Below are 22,720 nucleotides of genomic sequence, written 5' to 3' on the forward strand. Positions count from 1 at the left end.
AGATGTGGATTCTGTGCTAGTGGACTCTGTTACATTTTCTACTTGCACGTTGACTCATTATGTGTGATGTGTTACATTGCAATAATGTGTCTGTGTCACTCATTATGCCTGGTATCATTGATGTGTCTGCTTTTATACCTACCACTACTGTGCCAAGTACCCCAGAACTTGTGGAGTCTTATCCCATGTGCAGTTAAGCTCTAGCTGCTGCTCAGAGATCTGACATCACACAACCAAATGGTTTTGTTTTAGCAGAAGAAGAACAAACTGGCAGGTTATGAAAGTGGATATTTAATTAAGACTGATGTTTAAATGAGAAGATTGGACCCATCAAACTCTAGCAAGAACTAGCCAAAGTGACACAGCTGGTTGTTCCAGACACATGTGCTGTTTTTAGCACATGACCACCCTCTGTCTGGCCACCTGGGAGTGAGAAAAATGACTAAGAATATACCAAGTTACTTCTTTTTGCCATCTATTTGTAATGATGCTGCAAATTACTGCTGGACATGTCAAACCTGTCAGTTGGTCAGATAACCAAATCAGGTTAATCCTTCTGTTTTTTGGACATTCAGTTCATGGATCACTAAAGGTTCTTTGCGAGAAATGGTCTCTCCTTTTATCTCAAATGTTACCCTGTGTGATTTTGTTGTCAAGCTCCCAGACAGCTCATGTTGACCTCATCGCCCTTATCAAGAGGTATCCCAAACTCTTCTCTGATTCACCTTCATGCTGCAGCACAACATTGATGTGGTTTCTCACACTCCTATAAAACAACACCCTTACCATGTTACTCTCCACAAACACTCCCTGTTCAACATAGAAACAACACATGTTAAAAACTGATCTTGCAGTATTTAGTATTAATCCTTACTGCTCCCCCTTTCTCTTGGTGCTAAACCCTGATGGCATGCTTCATTTTTGCACAGACTATTGTAGCATAAATGCAATCACTGCCCCAGACACCTTGGATAGAAGACCATGTTGATAGAATAGGATCTGCCAGACTTATTAGTAAACTCAGCTTATCAAAAGAATATAGGTAGGTTCCTCTTACCCATCAAAGTTCTACTTTTGCTACACCGGATAATTTCACACAATACACTTGGCCATTTGGTCTCAAAAATGCACTGGTAATGTTCCAACACCTAATGACTGTTGTGCTTGGTGACATTCAAACTTGTGAGGCTTATTTAGATGATGTAGTTTATTCACATACATGGGATCAGCACATAAAACTACTAGACATAGCTTTTAGGAAGTTGCAAAATGCTTTGCTTGTTTTGAATCTTGAAACCTGTGACTTTGGCTATAGCACTGTGCACCACTTAGATCCAAAATACAAACTATTAAGGACTTGCCTCCTCATGACACAAAAAGACATGCTTTGAGACACGTCCTGGGCATGGCTGGTTTTTACCTGTGTTTTTGTAAGTTCTTTTAAGTGATTGTAGCACTACTAACTCCCACTGTGAAAAGACCCCATTTGTGTCATCCCAGGCATGTCAGAATGTGTTCTACACCATCAAGGAGATCATCATCATGCCGTGCTCCCCCAAAACAAAGTATTTACTAAAATAAGTAGCTTATCAAACTCTAAAAAACACCTGCTGCCAAGGACAGGATGGACAGAAGGAGACACGTGCTGTCACAGAGGAGAGGACCAGTGCAGGGATGAGCACCACTCATGGGGAGTCAGAGCACCAGAGGGGACTTGGAGAGGACCTGAACTTTGCTGGAACAAAGTCTATAAACCAGCTCTGCAGTTGGGGAGTGCAGTTCCAGAAAGAAAGAGTGCTGCTCCAGAGAAGAGCCCTAGTGCTCCCGACAGGAGGAGCAGAGCCCCAGAAAGCAGCAACGTGAGAGAGAGAGAGAGAGAGAGAGAGAGAGAGAGAGAGAGAGAGAGAGAGAGAGAGAGAGAGTGTGCTCGCTTCCCAGCCAAGGCAAAATGCTCATTATTGTAGAGGGAGGTGTGGAGGAGAATGGAGAGAGAGGAGACCCCAGTGGTGGGAGCAGGATGACTGTGTTTAAATGAGAGAGGACGAGAGGACTGGCTGATGAGGAAATGGGTCAGCATTAAAAAGATAATAAAAATGAACAAAAGTACAGACACGCAAACACTTCAAAAACAGTAATAAACATTTACAATATATTCTGTTTGATTTTTTTTTAAATTTTTCATTAGTCAGCAACAAACGTAGGCATCACAATGTCCCACAGAGAGGACTAGCTGAGATAAATCAGCAAGAATACAAGCAAGCAAGTTAACAATCAAATGGCCCAGTGCTTTCAAATACAACATTCAGCCATTTAACTGAATAGTAATAATGATAAATGAGAGATAAACGTTTAGATATGCAATCAAAAAATACATAAAAAGCTCACTTTTTCTTTCCAAACAGTATACAAGAACCAATTCCAGATCTTCACTGTAAAGGTACAAACTTTTGGCAAGTGCTGAGTGCATCTTTCAGAGTGGCCGTGACCGTTTGGGGTCAAAGGTCACTCCTGCCTCCATAACCAAGATGCTGCTATATTCCATAGCGTGACAGAGCGTGACAGAGGACAATCACACACTTCACAAAACAAAACACATAACAGTATGCCTATATGATTTATTTTGTAATATTCAATACAGTAATTTTGAAACGTTCATATAAGTGATCAGAAAAAGATCAAAAGTTCACTTTTTCTGTTCTAACAGTATACAAGAATCATTTCCACATCTTAACTGTATGGTTATGAACTTTTGGCATGTGCTGAGTGCATTTTTCAGAGTGGCTATGACTGTTTGGGGTCTGTGGTGTGATTAGTCATAGGCATGAAATAGGAAAGGCAAGCAAGGATATCCTAAATGTAAGTGCATGTTCATATTTCTCAGTGTGGCCTATAAAATTGATCTATATTTTTAAAATTTGAAATTAGCTTCATATATGTATGTTCTGAAGGTATATACACACCTGAACATAAATATCCTTCTATGGTAGTAATTCTGTTGAATTTGAACAACAGCTTCTAATAAAAGTGTTTATTATCATAAATCAGATACATACTTTATGTAAATAATAAGATATGTAAACATAAACATTAAGAAAACCAGTACTGTACTGAGTCAAATAATCACCTAAGAGAATATAAGAAGATTGTTTTTCCAACAGTGGATTCTGGCAGACAAGCATCCTTAGTGACATCACAGCACTGACATCATCTTGCTGCTCTGGAAAACCACATTGACAGCTAGATGTCAGCATCTCACTTTGTTTGTTCCAGTGTGTCTGCTTCCTTTGTAGTGTTCTATGAAGAGACAGAGTTTGATTGTGCCTTGGAGATAGTTGTTGGAATTCTTATCTTTTGTCCTCAGCAGGGCCTAAAATACGATCAAAGTTTATTTGAAAAATGTTCAGAGGTTTTTGTTATTGTAACGGCCCGAGTGCTGCACGGCGTGGAGCAGGACACACAGACTCCCTCGACAGAGACAGACATTTATTAACATAAAACACATACAACGATAGCGCTCACACATAACATAAACGGTGAACATGAATACATATCTAACTAGCGTGAACAATGTGAACATGGTATGGCAACGTGAACAAAAACCAACAATGATGCACACACCAACAAGGGTTTAAATACACACAGACATACATAACATTACACCAGGTGCAGGTGTGTGCTGTCATGGAGGACCTGGTTACAAATAAGACAATGTGACTCCCGCTATGCATGGCGGGCTGCACCACATGACCAGTGGCAAGGGAAACGTTCTGTGACATTTAATTAGAGGCACAGTTGTACAACATTCTCACTGTATTTTTTTTTAGTTCTAGAAATGTCCTTTGACCTTGGTGTTCCCAGATTACTCATATAATTTTAAATAGAAGTCTTTATATTGACACTCATCTGCCATCTGCATATCTTTACTTCCTAGCCATAGCTCTCAGCCAGACAGAGGTGTTCCAGGTTGCAGATTGTCTCTCCCTCCCTCTCTCTCAGGTAAATGCTGGTGAAACATTGAGGCTGTCAGTGGAATCTGTGGGAATGAGCATGGGCTAGGTCTGGGACACTCCAGAAGGTTGGTCCTCTTGGCTTTAGGTTGGGCTGGTTAATATTCCACTCCAGCAGTGACCGTGAGCTTTAAATGCAATTTTAAGCAGCACTCCAGCCTCCATCTCCATCATCTCATTGATTTTCCTCCCAGAACAAAAGGTCAAAGGGGATAGATGGTGCTACCAGCAAGGCACTTTTCTCACCAACAGTCAATAAATCAGTCAGTAATGAAGGAGCAGCTACTGTCTTAATGACCTCCAGACACCCTAAACCAAATGACCTGAAGGTGCTTCAGCTATTCAGAATTAAACATTCTTCTGAAGGCCTTACAAAATGTATAATCTCAATCATAGGTCAGTATTATATTGATGAGTATTATAAAAGTCATAGCAAAAATCTGATGGTCTGATGTTGGTCATTATGTGTAAGGATAGCATTACAATCTTAGCGTATTGTTGGTATATTGTCAGTCATTTAGCATTGGTCATAAAGAGCAAGATTAATATTTTATGGTTATTTGTTGACAGTTGGTGATAACTTCCCAGTAATTAGCAATAAGCATTGCTCTAATTGGTCTAACAGCGCAGGTGAGGTCTATGAGGTTCGCTCACTCTTCTCTCTGCATTCAGACAAACCCAATTCTCGGAGTTGTGGTGGCACTGAGAAATTAGTCACGTCACACATAGCAGATTGGCTCTGTTTTCCAACATGACTTGGGGCCAAGGTAGTGATGGAAACTGCCACTCAGTGCTATGTGTGAATATATCTTGTGCAATCTACCGATGAATGTCACAGGAAGGGGGAAGAGAGGAAAAAAGAGCAAAGGAGAGAGGGGAAAGAGCAGGAGGAAGATGGACATTGGAATTCTCTCCTCTAGGTTGTCTGGTTCTGCTCCCAAAGAGATAACAGAGATGTAGACCCATGAACATGGGTTCTAATAGATTTGCCTGTACATTTTTTCATTAAATGCTGTCATAGATGAGCCGTCAGTCACACGGGGCAGAGGCCACAGGAATGGTGATGGAGGAGCAAATTGAAATCGTTCTCATGGGATGGGATAGCAGTGATGTTTCTGATGTGTTTGTGACATGGATTCTATGAAGCAATAGGGAGCTGGAGCTGTCTAATATATCTGACTATTAAAGTAATAAAATGATATTATTAAAGTAATAAAATGATGGTATACAGCAGGAAATGTGGATGATCAAAAATAACTGTGTTTAGGTCTCTGTGACCAGTCTGGGACTCACGCCAGGGACTTACCAACATATATAAGGTTATTGTGATGGCCAGCAGGTTGAATGTATGAGGTCGTTATTTTTAAAAAATATTACAACTTGTGATTTGGAGATAATGATGTAAAATAGGATCATTGCTTTTTTATTTATTTTGGACATATTTGGTAGAAACTTTGGAAAATACCGTGTAATAAAAAAAAATGGTCATGTAACTGACCTTGAAGAAAGTATATAAAGATTGAAGACTCCTGAGACTGTTAGATATATTCCAGACTAGGCCTCATTTATACATTACATTAAGCTCAGAACAAAACAATTGGATTTTGGGGAATATTAAGGAACCACAACTATGATTCCTACCTTCATGAGACGATTTACTAATTACTATGTTTTTATTACCTTCATGAGACAATTTATTAATTACTATTACTGCACAACAGTCACAGCTATTTATAAGTATATTGTGTCTAGTCCATATTGTAATGCTGGAGGTTCAAGCAGGATGCGGGAACAAGTCGTGTGGAACATAAACATATGTTATTTTGTACATATAACATTAATGTCTCAACACACACACACTAATTGGGTCATTGACAGACTTTTATACATATATGATAACGACACAATGAGGAGCAGGCGTGAGACATAGGGAAGCCGTGGCCACAATGACGAACACACACACACACACACACACACACACACAAGGAGACGTTCGGGGGGAGGGGCCATACCGTGACAGAGCCCCTCCCCAATGGCGTGCCAGGAATACCCAGGAAATACTTGCAATTACTGTTATTACCATGTAGATATTACCAGGGCATTACTTTGTTATTACTGAGCTATATGATTCCATAAAACTACTCAGTAACTGAATATAGTAGTGTAACATTTTAATGTTCCAAGAAAGAGAAGCTCCAGTGAAAGAGCTTTACATTTAGCAGATGCTTTTATCTAAAGCAACTTATGATTTTGACAACACAACTTGAGGGTTAAGAGTCAAAGGATTATCAAAGGATTAGAAATGTGTGTTTTGATATCGTCACGGAACGCTCGCCTCCCGCTAGTCACGTGGTTTGGCCCGCCACGTGCAGTGGGAGGGTTGTTTTTTTGTAACCACACCTGCGCCTTGTTCGTCTTTATGTATATAAACCCGTGTCAAAGTGTGCACTGTGTTGGTCATTGTTCAAGGTAGTCGTGTTCATCATTTTGTTCAGTGTTAGCCGTTAAGTGTTCACGTTTATTGCTCGTGTTATATGTGAGTGCCGTTTTGTGTTATGTAAATAAATGTTCGTCCATGTCGAGGAAGTCTGTTCATCATGCTCCACGCACTTCGGCACTCGGGTTACACCGTTACAGATACATAAAATAAAAATGCAGACTTCAGAATTAGTAGAAGAAAATAGCTGTTAACCGTCCTTTATTGCATGTCAGCGTTAACAAGCATTATTGAGGCACCCTCCTGAAAATGTCTGTTTTTCAGAAGTGATTCACCGAACCTTCTTTTACTGACTAGTGTTTGCCTTCTTCACCATTATATCCATACATTAGTCAGAATTTGCAAGCCCGTTACCACTACATTCCAAGAAAAGATTTCTCTTGACCGTTTTTCTATACCGTCCTGAGCCTGGTGGATAGATACACTGAGGTCTGCTGAAGCCTATCCAAGGTCCTCTGCAGAAACCAAGCGGGAGGGAGCAAGAGGCAATAGTATAAAGTAAAAGAGTCTTTATTATCCATGACTCAGGCGAACAATAAAAAAAAAAACAAGCAGTAAAGCAGCTGTAAGAAAAAAGAACTAATGTTGTAAAACGGCTTGCACACGAACAAGCTCCAACAGTGGCTTGGCTTGGAATAGCAATGTGCAGCACTGACGATAAAAAACAAACAAACCTGTGTGCTTAAAAAGTGCTGAACAACAGAGGGAGAAAAACAAGGAACAGGTATGGTGATTGCTAATAAGCAGGATATTGGGACCAGGGCGACAAATCAATCAAATATATAATCTCAGCAGGAGTCTGCTATTTCTTACTGATAGGCTGACGATTTGTGGCAGTGTTGTAGCGCTGAAAACTCTAAAAGATTTCGTGAGCGTACAGGTCGACTCTGAATGCACACGCAAGCCCCACAGAACAGAAGAAGAGCAAATTCGGGTGAGAGCAGGGTATATCTAAGCGAACGAGCAGTTTTATTTTAGCAGAGCAAAGTGAATCTGAGCGAGAGCAGAGTAAATATGAGTGAACACATGTTATGTTTTGCATGCGAGCAAAGGAAATCCGCGAGTGCTGCATGTCCTCTCGAGTATTGGCAGTAAAATAACTCAATAATTATCGTAAAAAATGTAATTTTTTATTTTATTTTTTATGGTTGCAATGTTCTGCCAGTGTTAATTCTGTCTTAACGACCCTATTTATGGATTTGCCCTTATTAAATCTCTCTCTTCTTAGCGTTTGCGTCTACCTCGTACCTCGACATTAAAATGTTCAGTACTCCAAGAGTATGATTTGCAAACAATAGGGTAGTGTGCTTACCTACAACATTTAGAGAGTAACTACTCCCGATCTTATTCAACTGCCATAATCCTTGCATTAACATGTATTTTGTACCGAGACAGTGCTTATATCTATGGCTGTATCAATACAGAATATCTAGTTTTTTCACATTCAAGTGTTCATCTTAATTTTGAATGATGGTATGCATTTTTTTTCCATGTAATAATTAGATTAATATAGTAATATAATATAGGTGGCCAAAAATGGAAAAGAACAGAAACGGGCTGGCAGAACTCACCGCGGTCACGTCACTTCGTACAAGATCGGTCGCGCTATCTACACTGAAGTCCTGATTGCGCGCCTACATTTTGTATCACGGTAGCCAGTTTGGGAAGATTTATCGCACTTTTAGTCCATACACTGAAAATCTAAAAGAAATGCGTTCTTCAGTATAATTAAATATATTTAAACATCACACTACTATATTCTTGAAGAACACTTGCCCTCATAGTCAGTGTATAGACAGCGTAGACAAAACGCCTACTACATCTGAGAAATAATGTAATTTTGAATGCAAAATATGATCAGGTCTAAGATAACTATGGTCAACCATAGCTGTAGGTTCACCCGACTTGGTAACAAGGTACCATTAGAAACTATGCTTGCAGATATGGATGAAGCAATAAGCCCAACAACCTGTATAACTGAAACCAAAAAACTGGTATATGCCACTGCAGTATTCATGCTTGAGACCCTAGGCTATAAAACACAAGGCACAGGCCACTCCCACTGGCTCCTTTGGAAATAGAGACCAGGAATAAGGACAACTCAGAAGTAAGTCAGAAAATGTACAGAGCTCCAGAAGGGCATAAAGATCAAACATGGACCCTGGCTACAGAAGAAATACAATGGGCAGCTCTTAATTTAAGATATACATTCTGTTAAACAAAGGTTATCAGCAATGGCATCAAGACTGCAGAGATAAACAAAAGAAGCAGCAGCCAAAAGAGTAAATGCCTTCCTCACCACTGAGACAACCAAAGCATACTTTCAGTTGCAGTGCATCATAACCCTGAGTGTGGATCCACCCAGAGCTGAAAGATAACAGTAAAGAAAGCATATATGGGAAAATGAATCATCACATAACACCAGTGCTCATTGGTTAAAAGATCTTAAAGCAGAGCACCACAATATCCCAGAGCAGGAAACAGCATTACAAAAGCGGATATCCAAGAGTGGGTCAAAAACATAAAGAACATGCTGGCCCTGACATGATCAACACCTACAGGATAAATACAATTATAGCTTTGCATGGATGTCTAGCAGAACAAATGAACCACCTGCTCCCATCTTGGCTGGCTAACAGAAGAACCCCCACAAGGGCCAAACACCATCCATCTACAGACCAATAACCTGCCTGTCCACAACATGGAAGTTCCAATCAGGAATACTAGCCACCAAGCTGAATGAGCATATATGCAAGTATGTGAAGGTAACAACACCAGAGGCTCAAAGCACCACCTACTAGCAGACCTAACACCAGAGGCTCAAAGCACCGCCTATGGGCAAACCAACCTAAGTGTTACCTGGATTGACTGCAAGCATACAATTCAATGCCACACACCTGAATACTTGAATGCCTTTCTCTGTATAAAGTCAATAAGACCATAAGGGACTTCAGCCAGAACTCAGTGGAACACTGGAGGACAACACTAGAAGCTAACCTGAAGACAACTGCCCAGATCAGCATAAAGTGTGATATATATACCAGGGAGATGCAGTTACCTCACTGCTGTTCTGCATAGGCCTGAATCCTCTCAACCAGATCAATAAGTGTGAACTGTAGCCACCTCCTGTACATAGATGACATCAAGTTACATGTCAAGACTGAAAGAGACATGAATTCAGCAATGCCACCTATCAAGGACCTACAGCAAGAACATATAAATGTCATTTGGTCTGGAAATGTGGTTGGCTGATAGTACAAATAGAAAATGTGATCAGGGCAGGGGAATTGAACTTGCACAAGGCCATATAACAAACCTGGAGGACACCTACAAATACCCAAGGATTCTCAAATCACACAAATCATGAGGCAGTAATGGGAAGGACAGCAACATGCAAGTACTTCTGTAGGGTAAGGTAAGTCCTCAAGAGTCAGTTGAATGGGAACAATAAGCTCAAGACCATAACACGTAGCCAGTCATCAGCTAACCATCAAGCATGATAAGCTGGCAAAGAGAAGAACTTCAAACTGCCGACATCAAGGACAGGAAACAATGCATGGGGCACTCCTCCCAAAAGCTGTACAGCAACCAGAATGATGGCAAAGTTGCCTACTAAATCCACTGTCCAGGGTGAGACACAAAACATCTATGTTTGCATTCAAGCAATGGCCCCCAAGGATGAGCAGATGAAGTGCCTCAGTCAGATGGCAGATGGGTTCACCATGAAAGTAGAGAAGGTTCCATGGAAAGAAAAGCCCCACAATGATATATACCACCAAGTGATAGCGAAAGTTGATGACTTCAGACAATCCTTCCAGTGGATGGAAAAGGCATGACTGAATTAAAGCAAAGAGTCAGTAATTATGCCCACACAAGATCAAGCACTAAGCACTAGGCAAATGAAGCAGGAGTGTGTCACACCAGAGAAGACTCAAGATGCAGACTGTGCATATGAGCCTCTGAGATGATCTAGCACCTAGTACCAGGATGCAAGATGCTGGCAGAGAAAGCATACATTTGAGATAGACATCCAAGTGGCAATTCACATACAGGAACATATGCATATGAGCTGGACACCAAATGTGAAGAACCACAGAGTGATGGAGAACAACAAGATTAATATCCCATGAGACCATGAGATCTAGATAGATAAACAGGAAGTAGTCAAGAAACCAGATATTGTGTTAGTGGGCAAGATGCAGAAAACAGCAGTGGTAATAAATGTTACAGTCCCAATTGATGGAAACATTCAATAGAAGGAATATAGGAAGTTGGAAAAATAGCAGGGAAACAGAAGAAATAAAGAAAATGTTGAAATTAACACCAAGGTTGTGCCAGTTGTGATATGAGCAGTTGGGGCTGTGACCCCTAAGCTGTAGAACAGCCTCCAACAGATCCCAGACAGGACATCCTCAACCTCAGTGCAGAAGAGCGCAATAGGAACAGTAAAAATACTGCACTACATCCTCACACTCTCAGGCCTCTGGTAGCAGGCCCGAATGTAAGGAACACGATATAACCACACTCTAGAAGGGTTATTTCAAATATATTTTCCATTCAATTACTCCAAATTCCTGCAGTAATGACACTTTAAAGTAAACAAAAAAAATAATAAAAAATCATGAGCATATAAGGAAATGTTCTTAAAGAACTGGATTGTCTGAATAACAATTTGATTAGATTTTATAAGTTGTATATAAGGAAACAAATGTATTTAACATGAGTTTGTCATCCCATTTCTGAGAATTACTACAGTAAAAAAATTGAAAGTCATAGAATGGGTACACGAGAAAGTGTTTTGAAAAATTTTGGTGAAGTGATCTGATAACAATGTGACTGGTGTATTTTATAGAGATTCTAAAGTTGCACATGTAGAACCGAATAGACATTTTACATGATTGTGCTGTCCTGCTACTCCAAGTTCCTAAAGTTAAAATGACTGAAAGACTAACATGAGTACATAAGGAAGTGTAGTTCAGGAATAGAGTGGAGTGATTTGATAACAATTTGATTTGTTTATTTTATATTGCTTCAAAAAGTGACATATAGTAACCGAATAGACATTTTCCAATAGTTTGCCATCTCAGTGCTCCAAATTCCTACAATAAGAATGACTGAAAGTTATACCATGTGTACAAGAGAAAATTTGTTTCAAAAATAAAGTGGAGTGATCTGATTTGTTTAGGATATAGAGCTTCAAATCTTACATTAATAAAACTGGAAATACATTTGATAGGATTTTGCTCCAAATTCCAAATGTGCAGTTCCATTACTCCAAATTCCTACAGTAAAAATGACTGAAAGTCATACCATGGATACAAGAGAAAGTGTATTTTCAGAATATAGTGGAAAGATCTGATAATTTGATTTGTGAATTTTATAGAGCTTCATATTTTGCATATAAGGAACCAAATAGACAATTAACAGAAATTTTCCATCTTGTTATTGGAAATTTCATACAGTAAAATTGATTGAAAGTCATACCATAGGTACATGAGTAAAGGTATTTCAAGAATCTAGTGGACTGATATGATAACAATTTGATTTGTTTAGTTTAATAAGCTTCAAATATTGCATTTATGGAACCGAATGCACATTTAACATGATTTTGCCATTCTATTAGTCCAAGTTTATACAATAAAAACACTTGAAAGTCATACCATGGGTACAAGAGAAAGTGTATTTAAAAAATTTAATGGAGTGATTTGATAACAATTAGATTATTTTTATTTTATCGAGTTTCAAATATTGTATATATGGAACTGAATAGAAATTTAAGAGAATTTTGCCATCCCATTACTCAAAATTCCTAGAGTAAAAATGACTGAGAATATATCATTACTAGAGGAGTAAGTGTCCTTCAAGAATATAGTGGAGTGATCTGATATCAATTCGATTTGTGTATTTTATAGACACAAAGTCATACCATGGGTACAAAATAAAGTGTATTTCAAGAATATAGTGTACTTATCTGATTATGTGAATTGTGTATTTTATAGAGCTTCAAATATTACATATATGGAACCAAATAGACAGTCAACAGAAATGTGCCATCCTATTATTCCAGATTCCAAAAATGACTATGAATCATGCCATGGGTATAGGAGTAAGTGTACTTCAAGAATTTGATTTATGTATTTTATAGAGCTTTAAGTAGTGATATACAGTGAACTGAACAGACATCTAAGAGGATTTTGGCATCCCATTACCACCAAATGCCTACAGTAAAAACACTTGAAACTCATACCCTGGGTACATGAGAGAGTGTTTTAAAGAATTTAGTGGAGTGATCTGATAACAATTTGATTTGTTTATTTTATAGAGCTTCAAATATTAAATATATGGAACCAAACATATTTAACAGGATTTTGCCATCCCATTACTCCAAATTCCTACAGTAAAAATGACTGAAAGTCATTCATGGGTACAGGAGAAACTGAATTTCAAGAAAATAGTGGAGTGATGTGATAACAATTAGATTTTTGTATTTTCTAGAGCTTCAGGTAGTGATATATAGTGAACCGAATAGACATGTAAGAGGATTTTGCCATCCCATTACTCTAAAGTGCTACAGTAAAAACACTTCAAGATCATATTCGGAATATGTTAGAAAGTGTTCTCCAAAAATATAGAGGAGTGAATTGAATTGACAGTTTGCTTAGTGTTTTTTTTAATGGAATTTTATAATATATTCTAGTGAAATAATTAACAATTGCACAATTTTGCTATTATATCTGTCAACCTTTTCACAGTAAAAACAATGTAATCTTAACATGAGTAGCTAAGAAAGTAATCTTTATAAATATAGTGGATTTAAGTGAAAATAAATACATTTTAACCAAATGTCATTCATATGTTCTTTTGAATTCCCAACAAATGTTTGACTTTTCTCTCCTACATATGTTTTAACATGTTTTTTCAATGCATTAGACCTCAGTAAGATATGTTTAATTAAGATGGAGATTAGGGTGATAAATGTATGTTATGCAATGATGCATTAGATAGCGTGACCAAGCTTTTGCAACGTGCAGATGGCGTGACCACGGTGTAGAACTTTGGGTGTTAGAGACACAGTAGAGCAAGCAGAACAACGATTACACACTCAGGGTGTCTTCCATGAATGCAGCAGTGAGGAACAATGCGCAGCACTGGACGAGCATTCCTGTGGCCTTAAATACGGCAGAAACAAAAAGGCAAACAAGGGACAGATGAAAGCAATCAGTAATCAGGTGGGTTGGGAATGGGGATAGTACAGCGTGTGTGGCTGTGGCAGTGGACGTGTCCCTCTGGCTGGGTGCCTGATGCATCGTGAACATATTCCATGTTATTGTCCTCACAGGCAATCATCAGTGTAAACCAGGCATCTGTTTGGCATCAGCGAGATGAAGCAAAAACATCTCAGCAATTCACTTTTTTTTTTTTAGAAGGATGAGAAATATGTCTTCATTCATCTCTTCGCTCAAATGGACAAGGCTTCTGACCAGCTGATCAAAGACAGAACTGGATTTATCTTGGTCATGCTGTTCCCAGTGGTATAGATTTTAAATAATAGTTTAAGTTTTGTATGTCATGTTCTATTTTAGTTTTTCCTCATTCCATATAGGCTACCATTTGTGTACTTTAAGCCCAAATCATGACACTCGAGAAAACAGAAAAAGCTCTCTTGAGAAGCCATGGAATTAGCCAAAGGGACCTATTACGTTTAAATGTATGCACTTGGCAGACACGCGTATGTATCTATTATGACTTACAATTTCAATCATGTTGCATAGTGGTCTACTAAAACAGGAAGTATTATAATGAATACTGAAAACCACTCGGCAGTACTGGGCTAAGGGACTTAACTGCATCACAGCAGGTGATTTACTAATTTCCTTTTTCTCTGTTTATTGTCATCTGTGAATAGTGCTAGAATGCTATCCACACACACAGGGAATACTGAGGGAATAAAATTTCAAAAATCAAATTACACCCATTAAACTAAATAAAACTGTCAGGCCTATGATCACTTTAGGTAATAGTAGCATTTTACCAGTAACCAATGAATGAAAAGTTGGCCCATTACTTCCAACCGTGTACATATCCCCTTGAATAGCAGTTTAGAGTCGCATGTGAGCATAATTCAAAGAATCTTGATATGAGATGCATATGTTGTTCCATCTGAAATGGCAATGGTCTTTTGAGAATATATGAGTCCACTCCTGTTTCTTAAAATGATAACCACATAACATTATGACCTCATTTATTAGCGCCTCAAAAGCATGATCTGGAAAGTTCGGCAAAAAGTCAGCTGCACACAGTTAGCAGTCAGCACAATTTTCTGCTATGTTTGATATTTTCTCTTGTCTGACCATGGGGCTATACCTATGACTCCTAAGGAAAAAATGACTACCGATTATTTTTTTAAAGATGTTTATTTGGACACAAAATGGAAACAAAATTTTATTTGGAAACAAAATGTTTTACAATATATTCCCTTTTATCCTTTTCTAGTTTTTCTTATTAAAGATACCAAGAGTTCCCATTCATTATTTGAGAAAAGATAAAATAAAATATCATCAAAACTTATGTGTGGTCTCTTCACTGGCTTTCTGAAAAGAGGACTTCTGACAAATGAATGATACTTAGTGGAACAGAGCTACAGCAGCATCTGCTGGGGGAAAAAAAAACTCAATTAGTCTGTTTAAAAAAATAACCATATTTTTTAGGATACAACCATTCAGAGTAAATAGAGATCAAAGTCAGATACAAAATCATCTGCCAGTTTATCCAGTTAGCTGTAACAAAACTGAAAATCACGTCTATAACCACTGAAAAACTAATAAAACATTAATTCCTTTAACATGCATTATCACTTTTTAGCTTGAAGAAGTAAATATGCATTTTAAAAAGGAACAAATGCCTCCTATTAAAAAAGCACCAAATTCTTTCCCTTAGTTACCATAAGTCTGAAACCCTTCTAATATTATCTGTTCGAATAATATCTGTTCTAGAGGCTAAATAATATGTAATATTTACATAACTTAAAATCTATATCACTGCATGAAGGGAAAATAAGCCAGGTTGTGCACTTGATGTTGACTGCTGGCAGATTCCATTGCTTCCTCATGGAGCTACACTGAGCCATCCCTCCTTTGCTAGGGCTCTATATGGACATGCTGCACCACCAAACTAGGATAAGCCTTCCAGTTTGGACAAAGGAGAGCATGTTTTAAATAAAGGTAAGTGATTTAATTACACTGATTCTGCCACAGGTGTTTATGTAGTCAATATTTACTACTGTAAGTCAAGCCTCATTTCTATTCAGACTTGCATTAGCAGATTCCTAAGTAATTGTACTGCATATAGTCATTGGGATTCTCACAAATGCTAGCATAAAGACTGGGGTGTTTTAGGGAAATAAACTCTGATCAGATTCATAAAAGTAAAAATGGACTAAACAGAGGGCCAATTTAAGCATACAAAGGTTGAATGGAAATTAATAGGACATAGGATACTTAAACACAGTGAAAAAAGCACAGGGAAGCTTGAGCTTGGATGCATTAAAGTGATAAAACAAATCTCTTTGATGGATAAAATTGTCAGCTACAGAAGCAGCAGAAACTGGTGCCTAAATTTAAGGATTTTAATGACAGAAAAAAGAAATCACTTGTCTGAAGTATTTAACAATGACAATCTTTGCTTCCCAAAGTATCACAGTGTACCATGCTTGCTGGAACCTGCATGGAATGGTCTTATCTGTGAACTGTTGGATGTCTTTCACAGAGACTGGTAACCGTCTGTTCTCTTCCTCCTGCTAATGAGGTAAGCTAGTACCACGATGACGATGAGGATGATTAGGACAATGCCAACAGCAATGGCCACTTTGTAGTTAGGCCGGTCAGCCTTGCACAGGTCAGCTACAACAGACAAGACATGGAGACTGGGTTACTAACATCTCCTTCTCCAGGGCACCAATGAACAACATACATTGTATATAGTATACGAAAACAAACTCATGTTTGCTTATACTTTTTTTTTTCAGAAGAATTGGAACCTTCACTAGGAAACAAGAATAAGAACATACCAGAACATTCTTACAGGTAAATCACATTTTGACAGGTTATGCAGGTACGCATTAGACTACACAGTATATACCTGTGAAAGCACAGTGTACTTAGCTGGACCAGTGATGCTAATATTGTTATTTCTGCTGTAAGAGATTTTGATAATGGTTGTAAATATGAATATGGCAAACCTTTTTATTTCTGGGTCTTTTTAGTAAGAATGGGCTTTGGGACAAATGCATTTAAAGTTAATCAGTATCATATAAGTTCCTGCTGATTGCATAGCCTTGTCTACAATACTCCTTTATGTCTGTTGGTTTCTTCCCTTGGCTTCTCTTTTAAGTCAGTATGCATAAGCATTTGAGAACTGAAAGGGAACTGAAATGAAAGGGAACCAATGACACTGATAATCTATATGACCACAATAATTGAGTCAGTTGCACAGGGCCTGTGGCAAAATGCAAAGTACAGCTTGAGTTTGTATAAAACTGCCAACACAAAGAGAGTGTTCTCTGTATTAGGTTAAATTGTTAAAATCACATTTAGAGTGTCCTGTTAGCTGGTGTGTCTTCATGAGTTCCATCCATCCATCCCATTTAGATTTTGGAGTATATGACAACAGTTTGCAAAATATGCTATTTGATTTTCAGAACCACTAGAGTGCAGGAGTTACCTGCTTTAAGCAGGATGCATTTCCTTCCCAGAAGAAGTAGGAACAAAACTTATCAAGCCAGAATAGCCAGATTATAGTAGGCTGCAAATCACACTGTCAACATAGACAAAAACTTACAATGCCTGCAGAAGAGGCTTGGCAAACCATTTCACAAAAAAGATTGTAGGCAAGTGACTTGTAGTGACTTCAGAACATGGAAACAAACACTTCTGTAAGTATTTGTTTATGCCCAAATACCCATGCTAACATAAGATACCAGTAAGAATTATTTGCAATATCTGAGTGCTATATATGAAAGCAATAATGCATGCATATCCAGAAATATCCCAATTTTTAAAGTGTGATTCTATAATTCTATCACATACTTGTTTTATAATCATCCAGCCTAAGGACAGCAATACACAGCACATATTAGGATATTGTCCCAGTTGTTTTGTCAGGCACTGCAGTTTAAAAGCACAGTTGGATAGCTAAGTCACTTGATGTGCTTAACAAATATCATTTTCACCCTTGTGCCTGCCCAACCACTCGTTCGATTTTTTATTCATCTTCCTCAATAGAGTTGATACCTACAACTAGCTCCATCAAAACCACCGTGCATAGACCTGCAGAGGTTCAAGATCTGTAGGCCTGCACAGTTCGGTGTAGTCTGGAGCCAAAAAAACAGGCATGCAGTGCTTCTGTCACTTACAAATCATTCCATGCCAAATCACCATTTCACCACCGTCCATCAAGCTGATCAATTCCATTAGAAAGTAAAGGCAAACCTACTTACTGAGTTTGTTTTGTAAAAATAGATATGCATTTTTTTTTTTTTTTTTTGTAAGAAGCTACAACCCCACAACAGGGAAACATCATGATAGTACTTTTAGTTGCTTTCAGGGACATTCCTGTAAGGCTTTAGTTGTCATTCTGGATTCCTTTGACATTCCATAAATGAAAATCTAAGCCAACTGTTACACCTTGTCTGGTACCCATCCAGCCCTCTCATTCCACACTCACCTGTCCTGACAGTCATTCATGTCCCGGCTCTCAATCACCCAATTTATTTTCTTCCCCATGTCCCTATTTTAGCTCCCAGGGGTGCTCGAGTCTAGTGCTTCACATTTATGGTCTCAAACCCACCACTGCAGACTCTGCTAAGCCTGTTGGCTACCAAGCCACCCAGCCTAGCAGATTCAATGTTTCTCTTTGACTGTCCACTCAGAACTCCTCCTTATGTGTTTTTACATTCAGTAAACACTCTGGATACAGTTTACTCGCACTTTGTACTATCTAAGAGACATCACACCAGCAGTATTTTAAAATGTGTTGCATAATATAATAGCAGCCTCTGGTATATTTCAGCAAAACTGTACTGGTAATTTGAGCTTATAGGGGCACTGAGTTCTTGGGTGCCATTTGCTCACTGCAGTTTTGTAACATCTAGGTGACTCACTCAGTGTCTTCTAGATGTTCCAATATTTAGGTGATTTATTTCACTCAGTGTCATCTAGATGATCTAGATGTTATCTTACTCAAGAAAAAAAACAAAGCTTTAAAAACAAAACAGTCACAGTGGTCAGAAGGTGGTCATCTTTATATGAAGAAATGTAATAGATGAATAGATTTTATACAAAGTTAATGTTTTTTTTTCCATATAAAATTAAGAACAGTAGTAAATGGTTTTGATGTATTTTACAATCTGAGACCTGAAAAAAATATCCATTGCAACCCTTCCATCAGTGAACCATAGGATACTTTCAGATCATCTAAACGTTTTCTGTTTACTGTGATGGCTACTTACGCAGACCAAACTGGTTATTGGTGAAGTTGAAGGCCTGCATCTTGTCATGGCTGAACTCCAGGAAGACACCTTCACCCATGTAGATAGACTCCGACTTGCAGGAGTATGAGTGACCCACTGTCATAGTGAAAAGCTGCACCGAGTTATTATTTTTATTGATCGTGTATGAAACTGCAACCAAAGAAAGAAAGATCACATTAATTTATGCACAGTGCAGGCCTTTATGTCAGTGCTGCACACTAAACACTCCATGCTAAGGGTTTGCAGCTGCAGTCGCTGTAGTGCAGGAATGTAATATTTTATTGTACTGTTAGATCTTGTGTGCTGTAATGCATTACACTTTTGTCTAGTTCTGCAATCCGTGCAGATTCTTCTCGAGTGCTGTGACCCAGCTGAAAACCATGCACCTTTTCATTTTAAAAAGAATACATTCCTGCAGCAAATGGAGCATTCCTTCAAATCACTTGCTGTTTGATAGCAGTGAAAGTTTAAGTTGTTTGTAATTGTTTCTTTGGAGTTGCTAGTACAGTAGACCTACCACAGGATTAACTTTGAACCATTAAACTACACTGTATGTCTTTGTGAGGTTATTTGTCATGTGGCGTAGTGGGGTTTCACTGTCACATGATAGTTCTTGCTTCCTTGTTTCTCCCCACATGCAGCTAAGTTACAGTACATGTACTGACAAACTGGCTAATCCACATTGCATGGCTAATTTACACCACACTCTTCATATCTTCATAGATCAGGACTACATTCTAAACTACATAAAATGCATAAAGAGGTCACATTTTCTACATCCTGCAAGATCAATGTCAGTTTTCTTCCACATCTTCCATATATAGTACAGAAAAATTCCCAGATATGGAAAGGAAAATATTCTTTTAGGCCTTTAGACCTACCTCCAGACTTAAAGGCGTAGGTCAAGTTGACTTGCAAAGAGCTGACATAGACCATCTTTGTTGTGTCATTCTGGAAAAAAACACAAGGATATGATTACAAAATAGACACACACACACACACACACACACACACACACACACACACACACACACACAGAGTGATTCATGAGGATGATTCATGTCAGGAAAATATTTCATGACATGTGAGTAAGTTCCATCCATCTGAACCATTTCTACACTACAAGGCAAAGTATAAGATATATATTTTGTGTGCATTAAGAGTGACGAATAACAAAATATGAATAGATCAGTAAAACTCACCAGCAAATTAATTACAAGAATTACTGACTTTTAAAATGGCAAAATACATTACAACTGAAACTCTAGCCTCATGAAAACATAGAGGCAAGCTATAGTATGATAAATACATATATATGCTGTCTCTGCAATGCTCAGCTAGTTTCTAGGAGGTTGCTAAGGGTTTTATAACACATAAATAAAACTGCTATCAGTCCCCTTCAAGGGCAAAGTTCCTTTTCTATTGCAGAGTCTATCAGCAACAAACTACAGCTACAGTATTCAATATGCACATCTACTGAAGTTTCAATTTTCTTCTCTTGAACAGAGTATCCCTTTCTTTTGTTCTATTAAGCGGACAACTATGCCAATAGGATGAAGAGTCAATCCCTATTTAAAATTATTTCCTGTTCAAACTAAATAAAACAATTAAATCAGTTTCACTTTATATTATTCTGCTTTGTTTGCAAAAAAAAAAAAAGAGGTTTATAACCAAATTAATTATTCTACAATTGTATACATTAATGTCAGCATATCATATTAGAGGCTGTACCCTCCAAAATATAGCAAGTTCTATATGTTTTGAATACAAATGTTTCTCCGAAGACCTGTTGACACCCCAAATTCTGAGAACATGCACTACCCTACCTTACGGAAAAGCATAGTGATGGATCCATCTCTGAAGTTAACATTGAGACTGGCAGAACTGCTGTTACACTTCCCAGTTGTGGTGGCTAATGCTGGCTGAATGATATATTTGCCTTCAGCCTAGAAAGATGGACACATAAGATTTTTGAAGGTCTTTTTGTTAAATGAATCTGCTTGATTAACCTGTAATGCTGATTAATTTCACAGAGGACAAAGCATAGAACAGCAAGCACAGTCACATAATACTGTTATCCACAGTCTGTATCTCAAGTACAGACAAGCTACTTACTTTATTGTTGTTCACATAGACCTGGATAGCAGCCTGGACCATAACACACAGTTTGTCTCCAACGGCCACAGTGTAGTTCCCTACCGTGAGATTGGTTTTTGGTGTTGGTTCAGGTTTTGCGGTGACTGGTGTTGTTGTTTGAGTAGTCGTAGTATTTTGGGTAGTTGGGGCATGAGTAGTTATGTTTTTGGGGGTAGTTGGGGCATGAGTAGTTACGTTTTTGGGGGTAGTTGGGGCATGAGTAGTTACATTTTTGGGGGTAGTTGGGGCATGAGTAGTTACATTTTTGGGGGTAGTTGGGGCATGAGTAGTTACGTTTTTGGGGGTAATTGGGGCATGAGTAGAGGTAGTTGCTACAGTTTGCACGTGATCTGTAGAATTGTCGAACTGAGAAGGGGGCTGTAGCGAGGCTGGAGGTTTAGAAATACCAGCTTTCAGAGGCAAAGCAGGACCAGCTTCCAGAGCTAAAGCAAGAGGGAAAGAAAATCAGTTAAAGCTGCAGTTTTTTTTCCTTTTGCAAATAACACATCTTCACAGGTAACACCTGCACTTAACCATGCACACGCGCGCACACATACACAAAGTCTTAGCCCTCAGATTCACAATACAAGGTTTGATGCCAGGCACATGACAGTAATGATCCTAGCTATAAAAAAAAAAAAAAACCAAGAAACGTGTCCTTCTTACGTTTACTGATTTATTTTTTGATACTTTTGATACTTCTGCAATCATTTGAAGAAATGTAGCAGCGTAGATCTATCATGTGAAAATCCAGCACATGACGAAAACCGAAACTTGACAGTCCTACTGCTGCAAAAACGATTTTAGCCTTGTGTATAATGGGCTCAGTCAAACTAATTTATTTATTTGTGTTTTATGTGCAACTAACTTTTATTTATGTAATTTATTAACGTAAATGTTTATGCCTATCGAAGCAGATTATATTAAAACAGGTTATTGCTACTATTTTCTCTCGTTATTAAGGAACTAAAGTATCGGTATTCACCATACGTTTCCGTATTCACGGTAAACGTCAGTTCACATAGCGTTGTTAGATTTTCTTTGCCCGCTCAGCCAGACGTTAGTACGATCACAGTATCACGGCGGCTATGTTCTGGCGCAGCACACGTTAAAATAAGCACTGTCGCTGTGACATCTACTTGCCTTTTTAGAAAAAAGGCCCAAGTCTATTTTAAATTCTTTCATTATTACTAGATAAGATACTATGGTCAAAGAGTAAATAAATCAATAAAATAAAAGTAATAACAGTAATAATCATAGGCATAATAGAAGTTAAGATCCGATTGTTCTGCAAATTCTCTTCCGTTTTTGTAAAAATTTGTTTACCTGCTGCCAGGAAGAACGTTGCCACTAGTAATCCTGCTGATCCAAGTTTTATTTCTGCCATAGTTTCCCTAGTTAGTCGCGTATGTTTTCAATAACTCCTCGATTCAATAAGTCCTTTATTTCGGACAGTAGGGAAGAAGATATGTGAAGGTCGTCTACAAGCTACCAGGATCTGTCGCAGAAACGAAACTAAAAGGGATTAAGGAAGTAGAGATTACAGCTACGAAT

General features: G+C 38.3%; 1 protein-coding gene across 1 annotated transcript; it reads right to left on the reverse strand.

The window, feature by feature from the left end:
* Positions 1-14,899: 14,899 nt before the first annotated feature.
* Positions 14,900-22,687, reverse strand: cd68 (CD68 molecule). The gene is made up of 6 exons (XM_027021794.3): positions 22,493-22,687; positions 21,146-21,609; positions 20,857-20,976; positions 19,912-19,981; positions 19,010-19,180; positions 14,900-16,403 (listed from the first exon to the last, which is right to left on the reverse strand). The coding sequence occupies exons 1-6, from the start codon at positions 22,551-22,553 to the stop codon at positions 16,264-16,266; spliced, it is 1,026 nt and encodes a 341-aa protein (XP_026877595.2). The 5' UTR covers positions 22,554-22,687; the 3' UTR covers positions 14,900-16,263.
* Between the last annotated feature and the right edge of the window lie 33 nt (positions 22,688-22,720).

Source organism: Electrophorus electricus, chromosome 13, assembly GCF_041902795.1.
Source record: "Electrophorus electricus isolate QZ-2024a chromosome 13, ASM4190279v1, whole genome shotgun sequence".
In the NCBI taxonomy this organism is placed as follows: Eukaryota; Metazoa; Chordata; class Actinopteri; order Gymnotiformes; family Gymnotidae; genus Electrophorus; species Electrophorus electricus.

Coding starts and splice junctions, on each gene's coding strand:
- cd68 (XM_027021794.3), bottom strand. CDS start 22,553: ATGGCAGAAATAAAACTTGGATCAGCAGGATTACTAGTGGCAACGTTC. Junction 20,977..21,145: donor TCTATGTGAACAACAATAAA/GTAAGTAGCTTG, acceptor CCATCTTTCTAG/GCTGAAGGCAAATATATCAT. Junction 19,181..19,911: donor CTACGCCTTTAAGTCTGGAG/GTAGGTCTAAAG, acceptor CTTTGGTTGCAG/TTTCATACACGATCAATAAA.